The sequence below is a fragment of the Gymnogyps californianus genome, chromosome 5, assembly GCF_018139145.2.
Source record: "Gymnogyps californianus isolate 813 chromosome 5, ASM1813914v2, whole genome shotgun sequence".
In the NCBI taxonomy this organism is placed as follows: domain Eukaryota; kingdom Metazoa; phylum Chordata; class Aves; order Accipitriformes; family Cathartidae; genus Gymnogyps; species Gymnogyps californianus.
In genome coordinates this window covers 21410827-21425924 of record NC_059475.1, presented here as the reverse complement: position 1 = coordinate 21425924, position 15098 = coordinate 21410827, and the positions used below count along the sequence as shown (strand labels likewise).

General features: G+C 36.9%; 1 protein-coding gene across 5 annotated transcripts in view; it reads right to left on the bottom strand.

The window, feature by feature from the left end:
• Positions 1 to 309: 309 nt before the first annotated feature.
• PPP6R3 (protein phosphatase 6 regulatory subunit 3) overlaps positions 310 to 15098 on the bottom strand; it is a 67509-nt gene continuing 52720 nt past the window's right edge. For 4 of the 5 annotated variants that reach the window (XM_050898051.1, XM_050898052.1, XM_050898050.1 and 1 more), the window contains 5 exons: positions 13680 to 13833; positions 12180 to 12286; positions 11082 to 11232; positions 7533 to 7655; positions 310 to 3930 (listed from right to left, as the gene is read on the bottom strand). In XM_050898051.1, the coding sequence (XP_050754008.1) occupies positions 3879 to 3930; positions 7533 to 7655; positions 11082 to 11232; positions 12180 to 12286; positions 13680 to 13833 (587 nt within the window). In that variant the 3' untranslated portion in view covers positions 310 to 3878. Of the gene's footprint in view, positions 3931 to 7532; positions 7656 to 7972; positions 7991 to 11081; positions 11233 to 12179; positions 12287 to 13679; positions 13834 to 15098 lie in introns of all 5 variants that reach the window. The other variant, XM_050898053.1, reaches the window with a different exon arrangement.

The window sequence follows — 15098 nt, the reverse complement described above, 5'->3', positions numbered from 1 at the left end:
GGGCAAGTCCAAAAGATTTCATGAACTGTCCTAGCTAAAGCAGGCAGGAAGATGCCTCTATTTTACACTAAGAGTATTTAATTTTATTGCCTTCATCTTCCTTCGTGCTGTAACCTTATATGTTCAAACAATAATGGAACAGAAGGATGCCAAATCCTTACCTGTTAGGAAGACGCAGAAACTAAAAGACAGAAGTTAAAAACTTAACAAAAAAGGCTTGTTGCTGCTGCATTAACTTCCATTTTCCATCTTGGTTTGGGAAACAATACAGACACTTTTATAACGAAACTTGAAGCACTTACACTACACTGGAGAAAGCACTATTTATTCTGAGACAGTCCAAAGTGATTGTTTAAGTATATTAATAGAGCCATCAGTTTATATACAATAAATACTTCCTGATATAACTGTATAAGACATATGTCAGAAAACAAAACAATCTCCAAGGAAATTAAAGCTAATTTAAACAGGAAGATAAGTTTATAACAAATGATAGTAATAACCTGATTCATCTTCCTCCTAAGTCTTTCATAACTCCTCAGTGGATTTCATACAAAGAATGAATGTCACAGTAAGTTTCCACACGAGTATGCAGATGACAATACAGAACCCACTGTTTTCAAGAGGTAGATACAAGGCTTAACAGGAGCAAAAAGGTAGGTTTCACTCAACAGCATGGTCACGCTGGGTTGCATTTACAATGATATAATGCGATTGTTTCAACTACCCTGTTGTCTTCTCAGTGACTACCTGTCAACTCACTGAGCAGGGGGAATACTTGCTTAATTGATAATAATGATGTTAGTCAAGGCAACAGCTTACGCTTTTACTTAAATGGAATAATCTTGCTATAAAACCTAGTACAAGGCTTACACTTAAAAATAATGGTTTAACTGGTCAGTCAGGCATGATTCATCCACTGCCAGGTAACTGAGACACAGGTCTGAAGAGGCAATGAGCTATTACATATATTGCTGGTCTAGCCACTTTTGCAACATGCTCTTGAGTAAAATCCTTTACCAGAGAAGTCCTGAGGGTTAAATCCATTGCCCTTTGATATCAACTGACATCACTATTCCTCAGTTTCAAGTGACTGAGCCTCTAGCCATTTCAAAGAGCTCTGTGAAATGTGGCAATGCATATATTCAGTACGAGCCATTCAAAGCAAGCTTATTCCATCCTAACTGCTGCTAAATACACTGTAGGAAGTCAAACCTGTACAAAGGTATTAGACTTTAGTCCATCTCACAAATGCATTAAAATATCTTTTAATAAAGAAGACTCAAATTCCATTGCATGCAAGTCAAATTTGATTAAACAGGTTGAGTAACACGGCCATTCAGAAGAACTCTCCAAGTATGTTCAAACCTTCGTAAGCCTATGTGAGCAGCATAAAGTGTCGGTAAAAGATGGCAGGTGTGTGTGGGTGTGTGTGTGTACACACCCATACACCTCCCCAAACACACACCTCCAAAGCTTTCCCTTCAAGTTCAGGATTCCTTGTGCAAGTAATACAGTTAGCAGGTAAAACACACCCTACACCCCCTCAGAACAAGCTCACACTACATCAAATCTAGGTTAAATCCCAGGCTTAACTCACCTCCCACACAAGCTGTTAAAACTAACAATAAATGCAATAGTAAGGAAGAACCCTCAAGACCACTGGAATCAGCATGAGGTAAGCCAACCTAGTTTACCTCTATTGCACCCTTTAATTAGAAGACAAACTACACTGAAGGGTGAATTCCACTCACCACCACTTCTCACACCTCCACTCAACTGATACTACCAATCAGAAATGGAGGAAAGGGGGACAAAATACTCCCCCCTTTTCAATTTTGAGCTCAGTATGAACTGGATAGTGGACTGATATGACAGTTCATTATGGACAACATACTAGAAGACTTTGCTGAACTACAGGCAACAGGGCTGAAATACAGTTTCAACTAATCTGCTGCCAGTATCTCCTTTACTTTTCATGGCTATGTAGCTAGTTAATTCAACTTGTTAGCAAGGGACAAATAGATCCATTGGAAAGGATAAAAGTTTTATTCCTTATCAGCATCAAACTTACGTAAGCCACCACACTGCTCTACTTGGACTGCAATTCATGTGTTGAAATGAGTGGTTTTGTTTCCAAACCTGCTTGTTCAGTAACAGATCAGAAACTGATAAAAGGACAGCTGCCAACCTTAAAGCTAATATACAAAACATTTTTGGTCAAGCTGATCTGGAATAATTCTGAACTGAAGAAGAAACAACTTAGAAACTGACTGGATTCCATCATTTATAAAGTATAAATAAAAGGGCAACCATCATTACCAATTCCACCTATGATACTGTGTTTTTTCTCTCCATTTTCACACAACTGATCAGTTTGTAGCAATCTGCAATGATGAGTGCCACTGAAATTTGTTGCAGAACATGCAAGAGGAAGCAATAAGGGCAATGCCATTATACATACGGGTTTGGTTTTTTTTTATTTCTGTATGCAATGTAATGTTTAGGCACATTACTTGGGATGCCTTCTAAAATAAATCATTGGCCATTGTTTAGAGTATCCTTTTGGCTTTAAATACTGGTCAGGAAAACAAATGATGTAAAAAATAAATGAATATAACTTACAGAAACAAAAATGGATTTGCATCTAAAAGTGCAGGAGGTGAATTACTTTAACCCTTTCACCAGACAATGTGGCAATATACAGTATATTGCTTCTGTTTGAGAAGGCTGTTGGAATTTTACAGACATAGAAAATTATAAATTACACAGAATTAGTTTCCATAATCACTATATATATATACACAAACCAGCTGTGAAAAAACTGGTTTAGAACATAAAAATGAAAGCCTCACACAGATCAGTACAGTGAAAGTAACAATTAACATGCTCTGCTGCCAAAATTTGTATTAAAAACACTATATACTTTTAAAATGCATGTACTGTAATTACATTAGCAGCATGGGCATTTAATTTACTTGACTTGTCTAAAAGGATTATAGCGTTTTAAATACGCAGATTGTTCTGAAATGTTCCATTGTATAATGCTTGGTATTAAACTAAATCTTGGTGAATGGGTTAAAAAGCAGGTGAATCACTTAAACACAACAAGCCATGTGCACTTCAAATATTCTAGTGTTTCACCTGTAAGGTATTGTTTCAAGCAAACAAGACTTAACAGAACATATGGCTTTACAGTAACATCAATTTGTCAACTAAGTTGTAGCAATAAATACTTAAAATCTCTACCAATAGACTTACATTTTTGATCTGTTTTAAACAATACAGAAAACAATTACCAATTAAAAAACCTGTTGTAAAATGCTGAACACCAAAAAATTCTTATTTAAATCACTTTTGTAAGCTAAAACAACCAAAATAACATTTATAGGGCATTTCAGTTTCAGAAGAAACATGAATTCATTTTTTTTCTTTTCTTTTTACAAGGTGAAAAATGTATGAAAACTGCTAAATACTTTGGTCACACTAATCATCAAATAGTTATGTCTCAAATACATTAGATTTGTGTATTCACTTTTTTATAAAACTATTCTTACAGCCATTTTAACTATAGTAACACTACTGTCATCATTACATGGGTAGCAGGATCTTATTTCACAGGCCACCCATTATTTAGAACAATACAATATAAACATACGCAAAAATTATTGGTATTTCTCAATGTGCAATATTTTTACACTTATGAATTTCTGTACAATGTCTTAAAATCTAGAATATAAATGTTGCTGGTCCTGATCCCTTGCGAAATTAGTGCAGCAGTGACTGGCTTCAACAGGGTCTAGATGAAATCCTCAAGAAACACTCAAACACCTGGATATCAGTTCATTTTCTTCAGCCAAAGTAGTAGACACCACATATCATACAGGGCCATTAACAGATGCCTCTCCTAAATGGGTGTGTTGATCAGTCCTAAGAGGCCAAAAAAAAAAGATGTAAGTATACAAGAAACAAGAAGGGTCCAAGAAAAATTCAGGTAGGTGCAAAAAAAAAAAAAAACCCCCAAAACCCCAAAACCCAACAACTCCAAATCATGTGTAGCATGACCCCTGAGTTGAAGAGAGGAAACACAAGCTAATAACATGCTCATCCCATTTATTTTCTGGAGTCCAGCATTTCTGGAGTCCTTATTGCCTAATTAAGCATAGCACTTCAACTAAGCACACCATTGAAGAGTGTTTGATCTTTATTAACTGAGCTACTAAGTGATCCCTAGAGATGTGATATCTCCCCAAGAGAATCACTAATAAAAAGCACATTTCTGATACTTCTCCAAATCTTATTCTGTGAGGCGAAATGTGATACCAGGAGTAGTTAAGGTTGCATTTGAAAGTAAGCAGCTAAGACACAACAGGAAAAACAACAGTGTCTTAAAAAACCTGCTTATGTTACTAATCTAATCTACAAGCTGCCATTTCACAAATACTTTGAATGTCAGTCCAGTAGCATGAAAAGTTCAGGAAGTATGGAAGAAAATAAGGAGCAAACCTGCAAAAGTGAAAACAGTACCAGTATATACATTTCTAGATAAGTTGTTTAGCATTAACATGGGCTCAATTGCTCTGGACTAACACAAATAAAGAGATCAAATCAGTAGGGCATGAGAACATTAAGAATTGCAAGCAAAGACAAAAAATCTCAACTTCCATTCAGTGCAAGTCTAATGAATACATTTGAAGATTTGCTTAAAGAACATAAATACCATTTGGAACTACACATGAGAAAAGTTACCTGTAACTCCTGTTCTCTGATGGTGTACATCACAGAGAAGCCACTCTTGGGTCCGTGCTCTACATGCACATGACCAGCAGGAGTCCCCTAGCTAAGTCTTTGGCTGCTAAGCTCTAAAAACACTTCTTAAAAAAACATATGTACACATTAGACAAAAGACCGACAGCACTAGGCAAAAGTAAACACTTTTTAGAGAAACCTGGAAGGTAAGAAACAAGTGCTGCATGGACAGGAAGTCTGACAGTCCACACAGCAAGTCACTTATTAACCGGAAAAAAGTCTGTGACAGAACAGGGCTCCTAGCAGAGATTACTACTGCTGGCCACCAGCCAAAGACCTACCTAGGGGACTCCTCCCACTAGTCATACATGCATGGAGCCCCAAAAGCACAATTATGTTTATCTTAATATTTATACTGCGCTTATATGAGGATCTGCTGTGACAGCCACCTTTAGAGAAAGTACTGAGCTTCGCTGAAGCCAGCTGGATTCAATGAAAGGAGTTCCTCAAGATTTCCTGCAACTCAAAAGCAATCCAACAAACTGCTAGCTCTGAGAGCCCTCTGTTGGTTTAGACAAGCATCTTTCCCTAAAAGGCCATCACCGAGTACCCAAAGACTTCTTCCCTACAATTTAATGCTTATCAGCATTAAAAATATTGTCTTGATAAAAACAGTACCTCCAGATAAAGAAGAGGATGTGAAAGACAGTTTCTGGGTTTCCCACTTTAACTAAGTATACAGGGTTGTTTTTTTTCTGATTAGAATCCACTTCTTGATTAAATTTATGGAATTTATGCAGAGTAGAAAGTTCTGGCTTACAGGAAAAGGTAGCAGTGTTTTAGTGTAACACCCAGTACCACAGAGGTGAGACATACTAGCTCATAAACAAGTCTAAAAACCAAAATCTAAATTTGTCAAACATACTTGCATCTTTCTTAGTCTGCATACAGTATAATCAGAACATGCATCAGTTCTGTGTTGTACATAGAGCTATACTCTAAATCTTTGCTTACAAAAGCATTTCAATTTTATCTTCACTAGAAAGCTAGAAATATAATACAGCATCCGCAAAGTCTTAAAAATGGTACTACTTTCAGAGGATTTGTGTGAGAAATACCACGTTTCTCTAATAATAGTCTAAAATCTATTGAAGTCAAGAAACACAACAGCTTTTACACTATTAAAACAACTAGTTAAATACAGATTCAGAAAATATATATGTGTGTATATATATTCTGAACTGATTTTCAGAATCATACCCCTGTTTATACTGCAAGGCAAAAGTGACTCCTGGAATTGCTTTTAATTAAGCAGAATCCTCTCTCCCTTCAGAACATGCTCCCATTCAGAACATCCTCAGCTCCGACCCCCCAAGCCCTGTCCTGCAGGAAGAGGAGCAGACCCTACAGATTATTCAGGGTTTAGTAAACACACATTTAGGTTTTCCTTTTACAAGGTTTTTCTCTGGGCACCCCTGAATTACATCTAGAATAGGAAATGGCAGCATACCACCCTTTGCCTTAACACCAAGAATCAAGCCTGTGGGATTGTACCTGATGTTCAACAAGCCATTAGTTCTGCTAGGAAACCAGTAAACTCTTGCCTAGATATTAATTTTAAAGTACTTATGAATACCTAAGTTCCAGAGCAAGGTCTTCACTGAATACTGCCTTCAAGGGTGGAAATCTTCTCACCTACCTTAAGGTCTTCATTGTTTTAGGCTTTTAAGATAAAGATGAATCCTGCTCTGACTAAAGTCTAGAAAATAGCTCAGATATGAAACACCTCCATTAAGCATTTCTAACATTTTGTGATTAATGTTGCCCTACATGCATCTGATTTTGGTGAAGCCATATTAGACTCAGAGTTGATTGTGTATGTTTCCATACCATTGTAACTTGGGAGGCAAAAACACCCCCAGACAAGTACTTTAACAAGAAATGAAACAGGAGAAATACTGTCAAATGTCTTTTTTTGGAGAAAGCAGTACTACCTGACAATTTAAGAGAAACAAATTTATGCAAGAGCAGCTTTCTCTGTTTGGTGGTGGTCCCCTCAAAATTGTATCTTGAATTACTATTCTCCAAGACTGCACTAGTAGCCAAGCTGCCAAAGAAAAATGTTTTCTTTTCTTTCCTCCAATAAGCATGCTGAGCAATCCAGGCTGCTCCATATTTCAGGCAAGTTTTATTTGAAACAAGTTATTTGTGTACTTTGAAAAAATCTTGTCCAAATCTACAACTATTGAGATTAATACCTGATGAAGACAAGGGTGCAAATAACAACTGATTCACAATCAAACAAGCATGACTTAAGGCACCATTTCCTTTCCATACAGCTGCACTAGTGGACGCCCCCCAAACTGTTCTGCAGTATAGAATACAGAATGAAAAAAAATGGTAGACCTAACTTACGTAAATTTTCAGGACAAAGTCAAATTTATTCTCCTAGTATTTTTTTAATCATTTCCGTAAGTGTATCAATTCACTATTCTAACTTGATAACATATCACAAAACAGAATGGGGATATTTACAACACCCTGTAATACAAATAGTACAAGGCAAATACATTTTTTGACAACTCAGGAGTCTTAGAATCAACGGAAAATATAACTTGTGAGAATTTTATAAAGTAGATGCAAACATTATAATAGATGTTTAGATTGAGCTAAACTCAGAGCTGATAACTAACAGGAATTCATTAATCTCTTTAGATCAATCCTATTAGAAAAACATGCAAACTGCTATTTAGAGGATTGAAAGCATCCTTGAATGCAGTTACCTCTGTTCTGGACAGCTGTTAGTAGGCTGCAGAGCTGAAGGAGCCTCTTCTGCAACCTCTGCGTTCTCTTCTACTACATATTTACAAGAAGCATCCTGTGAAGTAGACAGTTTTCCTTCCTCACTTAAAAAAAGGAAAGAAGTTATTTCATTTTTAAGTTTACTTATAGGGAAACTTCAGGCAACAGGAGAAAACTGGGACATGGGTTCATATTTCACATGCAAATGGATTTTAAGTTATGACTGCAATATGAAGATCAAGCACATGGCTCTAGACTTTACAAACACCTAATAATGCACTGGTGTTTATGTCCATTAAAATTCGACTGGATAAGAGGGCAGGAAATACAGTGATTACAAATAAGATCAGAAAGGAAAAAAGGAATGTGTGTGATGCCTGAAGTGGTAACAATCACAGTCATGATCCTTTACTATACATACCAATAGGATTTCAACACTCTGAAGCCAGAAGTATGCAAAAATGGAAGAAAGTATTAAAGAAATTCAAGATTCCCTCAGAAACTGGCATTAAAGTCTGTCCATGAAACATATCAGCAGAATCATTAACTCATTACCCCTCATTACTCATTTTTAAACTCCCTAATAACTCCACAGCGAAATATGATTTATGGGTAATGCAGTACTAAGGCTGCAGCCCAACCTATTTCATGAACTTCCTCTCTGAGAAAAAAACCAAACACAGTTCAGTGAAAAAGCAGTACACTCACACTATGTAAGACATTATCATGTAACAGCCTCAAAAGTCATCAGGAAACAAATACTTGTGTTTTGCCTCTAAATCAAAGCTTTTCTGCCTCTCTATTCCACCCTCTCCCACCTCAGCCACACCATTATGACTGCACTAAAATACAAGTTTGACCATATACCTGCAAGAGAGAGTTATAAGGTAGCTCTCAAGTAGACACAAACATCAATCTACACCTCTGTGGCAACAAATCTATTTATGCAAGAAGTCAGGAACATTTTAAAGCCTCTGCTGATTTTTCTTCCTATTCTTACAGTTCTCCTTTCAATGGATCCTTTAAATTTCTATGAATCCTTCTCTTTCCTCCCATGCTTCCTTATATCTGCAGAGCCTGTAAAAATACTGTCTTTTGCATTGCAATCTCTCATCAAGATCCAGTTTTCCCCATCTGATCTCCCCATCTCATTCGCCTTGATACTCTCTGTATTTGTTCAAAATAAAATACTTGTCACCATCACAACTGGTCTCCTAATTTTTTTTATTTTTTTAAGAAGGGGTATCATTCTTCCCTTCTCATTCTCCATTTTGAAGTTCAGAAACCACATTTTTGTCCTTTGCAGCTTTCTACAAATTAAATACTGTGCTTACGATGCTCCTGCTCCCCTCAACATTGACTTCAACACCACCAGTGTTCTATTGGCAGAAACCGATATAAAACTTAGGCCTGGAAGCACCCACTTTGCCAGGTACACAGGCCAGAGTAGGACCTCCTCTCGCTACTCTAATTGTCCCTTAATCTAAACTTTTTTTTTTCAGCACTGTTGTAGATATTTATTCCAAAGGAAATACTACTTTTCTCTCCCATTTGTTGTTTTGGCATATTTAAAAGTCGGTTTAAAGAAAGCCATGTGAGCATTGACTCAGAATGAGGCCACATACCTCTATCAGAGTAGAACAGTCTCCATATTTAAGACCTCACCTTTCAGCCTCCTTCTACATTTCCTTAATCTCCCCTTTCCAAATCAAGATCCCAGAGTCCCCACTGCTAGAGGTTTTCAAGATGCGATTGGACAGAGTGCTAGATAATCTCATCTGAGCTCCCTTTCCCACAAAAGGTTGGACCAGATGATCTTCTGAGGTCCCTTCTGACCTGGGTGATTCTATGATATTGCCTCCCTTTGCACCTCTGTGTCCTTTTAACTACAAAAATTGAAGTGCTTACTCCACAGCTCAAGCAGGTAATTCCATGAAGGCAGGCAGGAACTGCCACCACATGCTGCCTCCTCATGTTAGTTTTTGCACCAGTATCAGAAGTCACAGAACTTTGAAGTGTGTGTGAACTAAAGCAGTTTAAGGAGAAGTGTAAAAACACCATGGATAACTAAATTCAACTGTAAACATCTAACACAATAGGAGTGCAGACCATATAAAAGCGTTTCCCCAAATACAGAATAAACTGGAGAGCAGATGCGTCATTTACTAAGTCAGCAAGGCACTATGGTTCCATACCACGTCAGTCTGCACTGAGTCACAATCCTCCTCTAAACTGCTTTGGCTCAATTCCTCTAAAAATGCCATTTGATTTACAAGCGCTCTGCAGCCATAAATGCTCCCTCCTCCGTACTGAAAAACATCACAAGTCAGGTGCCAAGACAGGTTAAGAGTTGTTATTTATTGCTTCGATAATCAAAAGGATGGAAGCAAGAGTTACTGAAAGCTGTTATATTTCAATTCCTGAACCACCCAAAATGAACAGCACTTATGTACTATCACTAATGGGACAAAGTAAAATGAATTTAAAAGAAGGGCAATGTAAGGACTAACACTAGGAAGTTTCTTCTACTGAAAGGGACTGGGATTTTCTTAAGCAACTTCCAAGACTTATGGACAATTTCTTTTCAATATTTAAAGCTAGAATAGGGACAGATACTAGGAAATTATTCTAAAAGAATGAAAAAAAAAGAGGGTTGCATGCCAAAATGCTAGTAGTATGTTCTGATTTGTCAAGATGGTGGGGTGGGGACATGACACACCAGCTTCAATTAACAAAGGCAAAATTTTTATTGCAGGTCAGACTGTTTGTAGCCTCCAATTCCCTACATAAAGGTTTGATACTAAATAAAAAACACTTGATCATTAGACCTAAGATCACAAGATCTTAGTGGATGAGATCTCAAGTAGATGAAAAGGAAATGTGCTTTATTCCCATAAAAGCATCACAATCTTGATATATGTAATATGGAATATAACCATATTGTAAGACAGGTAGAATCAAACACTTTGTATCAGAAGATACCAAAATTAAGGAGTTTGTTCTTCTGGTTATTCTAGAATTGTGTGCGCCACCTGTAGTCCAGAACAGATTTGACACCATCATCCATACCACCAACAGTGATCACCCCAAATGTCTGATGAGTTACTCTCAAGAGCAGTGCCTGGCTGGCCTTCAACTTCTGTCCTTCATCCTCCTAGATGAGAGGAGTGGAATTCCAATCCAAATCTAACAATTCTGTGCAAAATTTAAAAAGCTGAGCTGTGACGTGCAATTACCTGTATGTTAAAAGAATAATTGTACATAAAAATGCACAGTAATGTGCATCAGGGTCAGAAGTTATTGAGTCAGTCTTCCACTAATAATCTTCCACTGGAATTAAGGCTTGATAAGGAAAATCATACGTTATAGTAACTAACTGGAAGTAAAATTTCAAAACAATTACTTTGGAAGGCTTCTAGTTAAAGCCTTGGGAATTATCACTTGCAAAGAACTCTTTTTGATGACATGTAGTGTGCCATCAACAGTGCTTATTTTTCAAGAGTGGGAAGACAATAAATAGGTATTCTCACCTTTTGAAAACAGCCGTTTCAGTTTTAGCATCTACAGTAAGGCTCAGTGTCTCCTTCATGCTGCCGTTCATTACTGTTTCAGTTACCTTGTCTGCATTTTCTACATCATCCTCTCCATCTGAGCTGGCCTCCATAGCAACAGTTCCTGGGGCTAAATATATAGAAGTAATTTAATACATGGCTGGTTACCTTTCTATTTCATGAGCAAGCATACAAGCCAATATAAGCAGAATGATATTTTTGCAGTTTTGTACACTTCTTGAATTCTTCCTTACAGAGAAAGTCACCTTTCTGCAACTCCCACTATATAGATAGAGACAGCATAAGTACTTCTTAGAGATGGCTTAAGGAAAAAAGTCACATTCCGTAACTATTTTTTTTTTCCATTTTGCAAGCCACTTAGTGATTTAGATTGACAATGGTTACTGCAACAGGTTTGCCTGAACATGACTTTAGTAGGATTACAGTGATGTATTATTTTTCTGTACAGTCAAATTCATTACACAAGCCCACACAGTACAAATTTGACACTAAGTTTCCAAGTACAAACAAGCCTTTGGGAAGTCCAGTCTCCCTGGATTTCTCATCTGCACTTGTTCTGTTTGTTAACAATATATAGAAAAAGCTAATTAGCACGTTTGGCCTTTAACCAGTTCATACACGTAGAAAAAAATTAGTGCACGCATAGTGAAGGTTAACTTGGAAAGGAACAAGCAGGAAGGGGAAATTTGAACACATTGAGGCTACTGGCCTATTGCCACATAGGAAGAGACTAAAAGCTACCACTCTTCTCGGGCATCAGCTCAGCTAAGCACTGAGACAGGTGAGAATTCTCCAACAGAACACACTAGCTTCTTTGTAATACTTTTCTGTTCATGATGTGCAGGCTTTTTAGAGGTAACAGTAACACTGGCTCCTGTTTTAAACAGGAAACTATTTTAAATATTTCAGAAATTCTTTGACAAGTCATTTTCATTACCTGGCAGAACAGCAGCAGAGCCAGATGAGAGGCCTCTGGAAACCTAAATTTTAAAGTTCAGTTTCTCAGGTAAACTCTTAAAATCAATTTGTTTGCATTTCTGAATGCAGTGTACTTACTCTCTAGCTGTGTTGCAAGAGCAGTTACATTTGCACTCAAGGGATCAATTGGGTCTGTGTTTGTTTCCATTTCCACAGGAGAATTACTTCTTAAGGAATCTTTTGAGCTTCAAATACAAAGTAAAAAAGCTTTAGAAACATTTCTGAATAGCGGAATGAAATGTTCTTAAAACAGTATTTTTAGTTCTATAAAGCTATGAGGCCTAGAACTCTACTGAAACTGAATGGCAGCAAGTTTGTTTGTAGGAGTCTTGGGAAGACATGCTAAACAGAAGTTTAGTAATGCAAAATCCACCAGAATTGAGCTGACTGAGTGTATGTTTGGTGGTGGTTTTATTTTTACTTGTTTTATTTGGTTTGATTACAAGTAGTAGTGGACATGTCCCTGGTAAATAAGGCATACAAGTATCACTGGCTCCTTGTAGTGTTTCCAACATTTTTAACTGACTTTCTAAATGCACTCTTTGCAATTTGAAAGATGGTTCTCTGCGGAGACTGCCAACACAGTCATCATCCACTATGGAAGTGATTTTACTACTGAATTGTATATACAGTATGGCTACAAGTTTTTCATTCTGAAGGAACTCGAAAGACAAGATTTAGACACTTGAAACACTTCTCACCATTTACAGAATAATGTCTTTTCTATCCACTAATGTGGCAACTCCAAATCTTCATTTTCTAAATGCATAATTCTGTTATCAACTTACCTGCCTCAAGCATGAAACAATACACTGTTTTATGTTGGAAAAAATCATAGTTTCATATCCAAGCTGTTTAATGCCCAAACAGACAATTGAGCACCAGATATATAAAAGGAAGAGTCTTCTGACTGGAGAAGGAATCTGTTCTTGACCGCTAGTATTTGGCAACTCAAAATTTACATCTATATGATTAGGTACTTACACAGAGGACTTCAGTTACTTTTTATGTAGAGTTCAAGCCAAGAAAGGAAAGTGTACCTCAGGCATTCTCAAAATAGTGCAGAACTGCCTAACCTAGATATCACAGCTGCATAATCATGCAAGTTTTCAAAAAAAAAAAACCAAAAAAACCCCACCCAAACACAAAAAAACCAAACTTATTTGTTTTATAACTTCCCTAAAACAGAATCATCATAGACATTTTATGACCTTTACATTCAACAGTTCACGTTCAACCCTTCACTGGGTTCAGTCTACACTAAAAAATAAAAATAAAAAGTCACAGCCCAAATTCTGTTCAGAGACCAATATTAAAGGACCCAAATATTCTTTAAAAACCCCTCTAAAAAAATGACATACTAGGATCCACCCATCCTACAAAAGCCTGCTATGACGTAGATCATACAAAGACATACTGTTATAACACATGGGGCCCTTCAGACACTACACATCTTGTATTCCACCAGAACACTACTAACACAGGCTTGGGTAGAGATGGACACTCCAAGGAAACCAAACGGCAGCTGCCATTACATTCAGTAGCGAAGAACTTGCCCTGAATCACTAACATTCTTACCTCAAAGAGGACGTGAACTCGGAAAAGGAAGCCCAGCCAGTTTCTTTTGCTGGCATAGGTTCTTCTGTACTCCACACATCAGACCCAACAGAATCCAGATTGGCACCATGTGCAGTCTCCATGGGTACATCAAAGTTAGCTGACCAGTTTGGTGCTGAAAAACCATCAACAAGTTCATTATGAACAAATTTAAATAAAGAACATGAGTGCACATACACCTAACACACTGATTCTCTATATGTACATTCCAAAAAGAGCAGCAAAATTCATAACTAGACTTTAAAGCACATGCAGAAGAATCCTCTATATACCGTTAAAAAATGAACGTATTCCCTAAAAGGGAAATTCTGCTAGTAAGGCAGAATTTTAAAAACAGTAACTCAAAGTATTCTGCTAAAAATCGATATAGCTTATCTGAAGAACAAAAATAAACCATACTAGATCACAAGTATAATCCCACTTCATTCTTTAAACTAACATCAACATTTGTTATCATTTTTCAAAACTAATTTCTATAAATAAAAAAAACCAACTTAAGAGTTTTCATCTCTTTTTCAGTTTCCTATGCACATTTTCCTGAACATAGAAAATGAGCATGTCAACTTAGGTACGGGCAGTCTCTAAATAATTTCTCATGCACTAACACCACTGCAAAGTTTCAGAAAAGTTTAAGGCTTTTTACAACTTAAAATACTTATTGGGATTTTAAATTTTGGAGCAACTGTGACTTAACAGCATCTAATTTAGGATAGGTCAATTCAAAATACTTCACCTACCCAAGGGAAACATGTTTTTCATTAACACTTACATACAAAAAAACAGGCTGAAAAGGAAGCTCTGACTAGCAATTAGAAATTCCAACCCAGGCAGATATGGGAGGAGATCCACATGGATCAAAACTTGTTTGACACACAGATGCCAACGACACCAATCTGACAAAAGAAAAGAAAACCCTTAACTTTTCCTTCTATTTTAATTTAATTCCTTACAGTTTAGATAAACACAGGGCTTTTACCTACAGATATTGCCAGTTTAACTAAAGCCAGTTTAGTCTACTGTGACTTGAATGTGAAAACTTTTAAACCAATTACATCAGTTAAGTTCCCACATAAGAGTCTACTGACACGCATCTTTCACTCACATGTGAAACCACACCAACGCAAATTCATTCACTTGGCTTCTGTACGAAGTCTTTTAAAAGAGCATTGTTAGATGAAAAGTTGGTCTGAAAGGCTTCCAGTAAAAATAACCATATTTTAGGTTTGGAGATTAACAACCTATTAGTTTTGCAGGCATTCAAGATGTACAAATGATTACATTTCATCCTTCCCTTTCTGATTCCTCCTCCTTTTTTTCCTCTTGAAGAGTAGAAACATGAATTTTAGAGAGACTAAGTAACTTGACTCAAGACACGTAAGG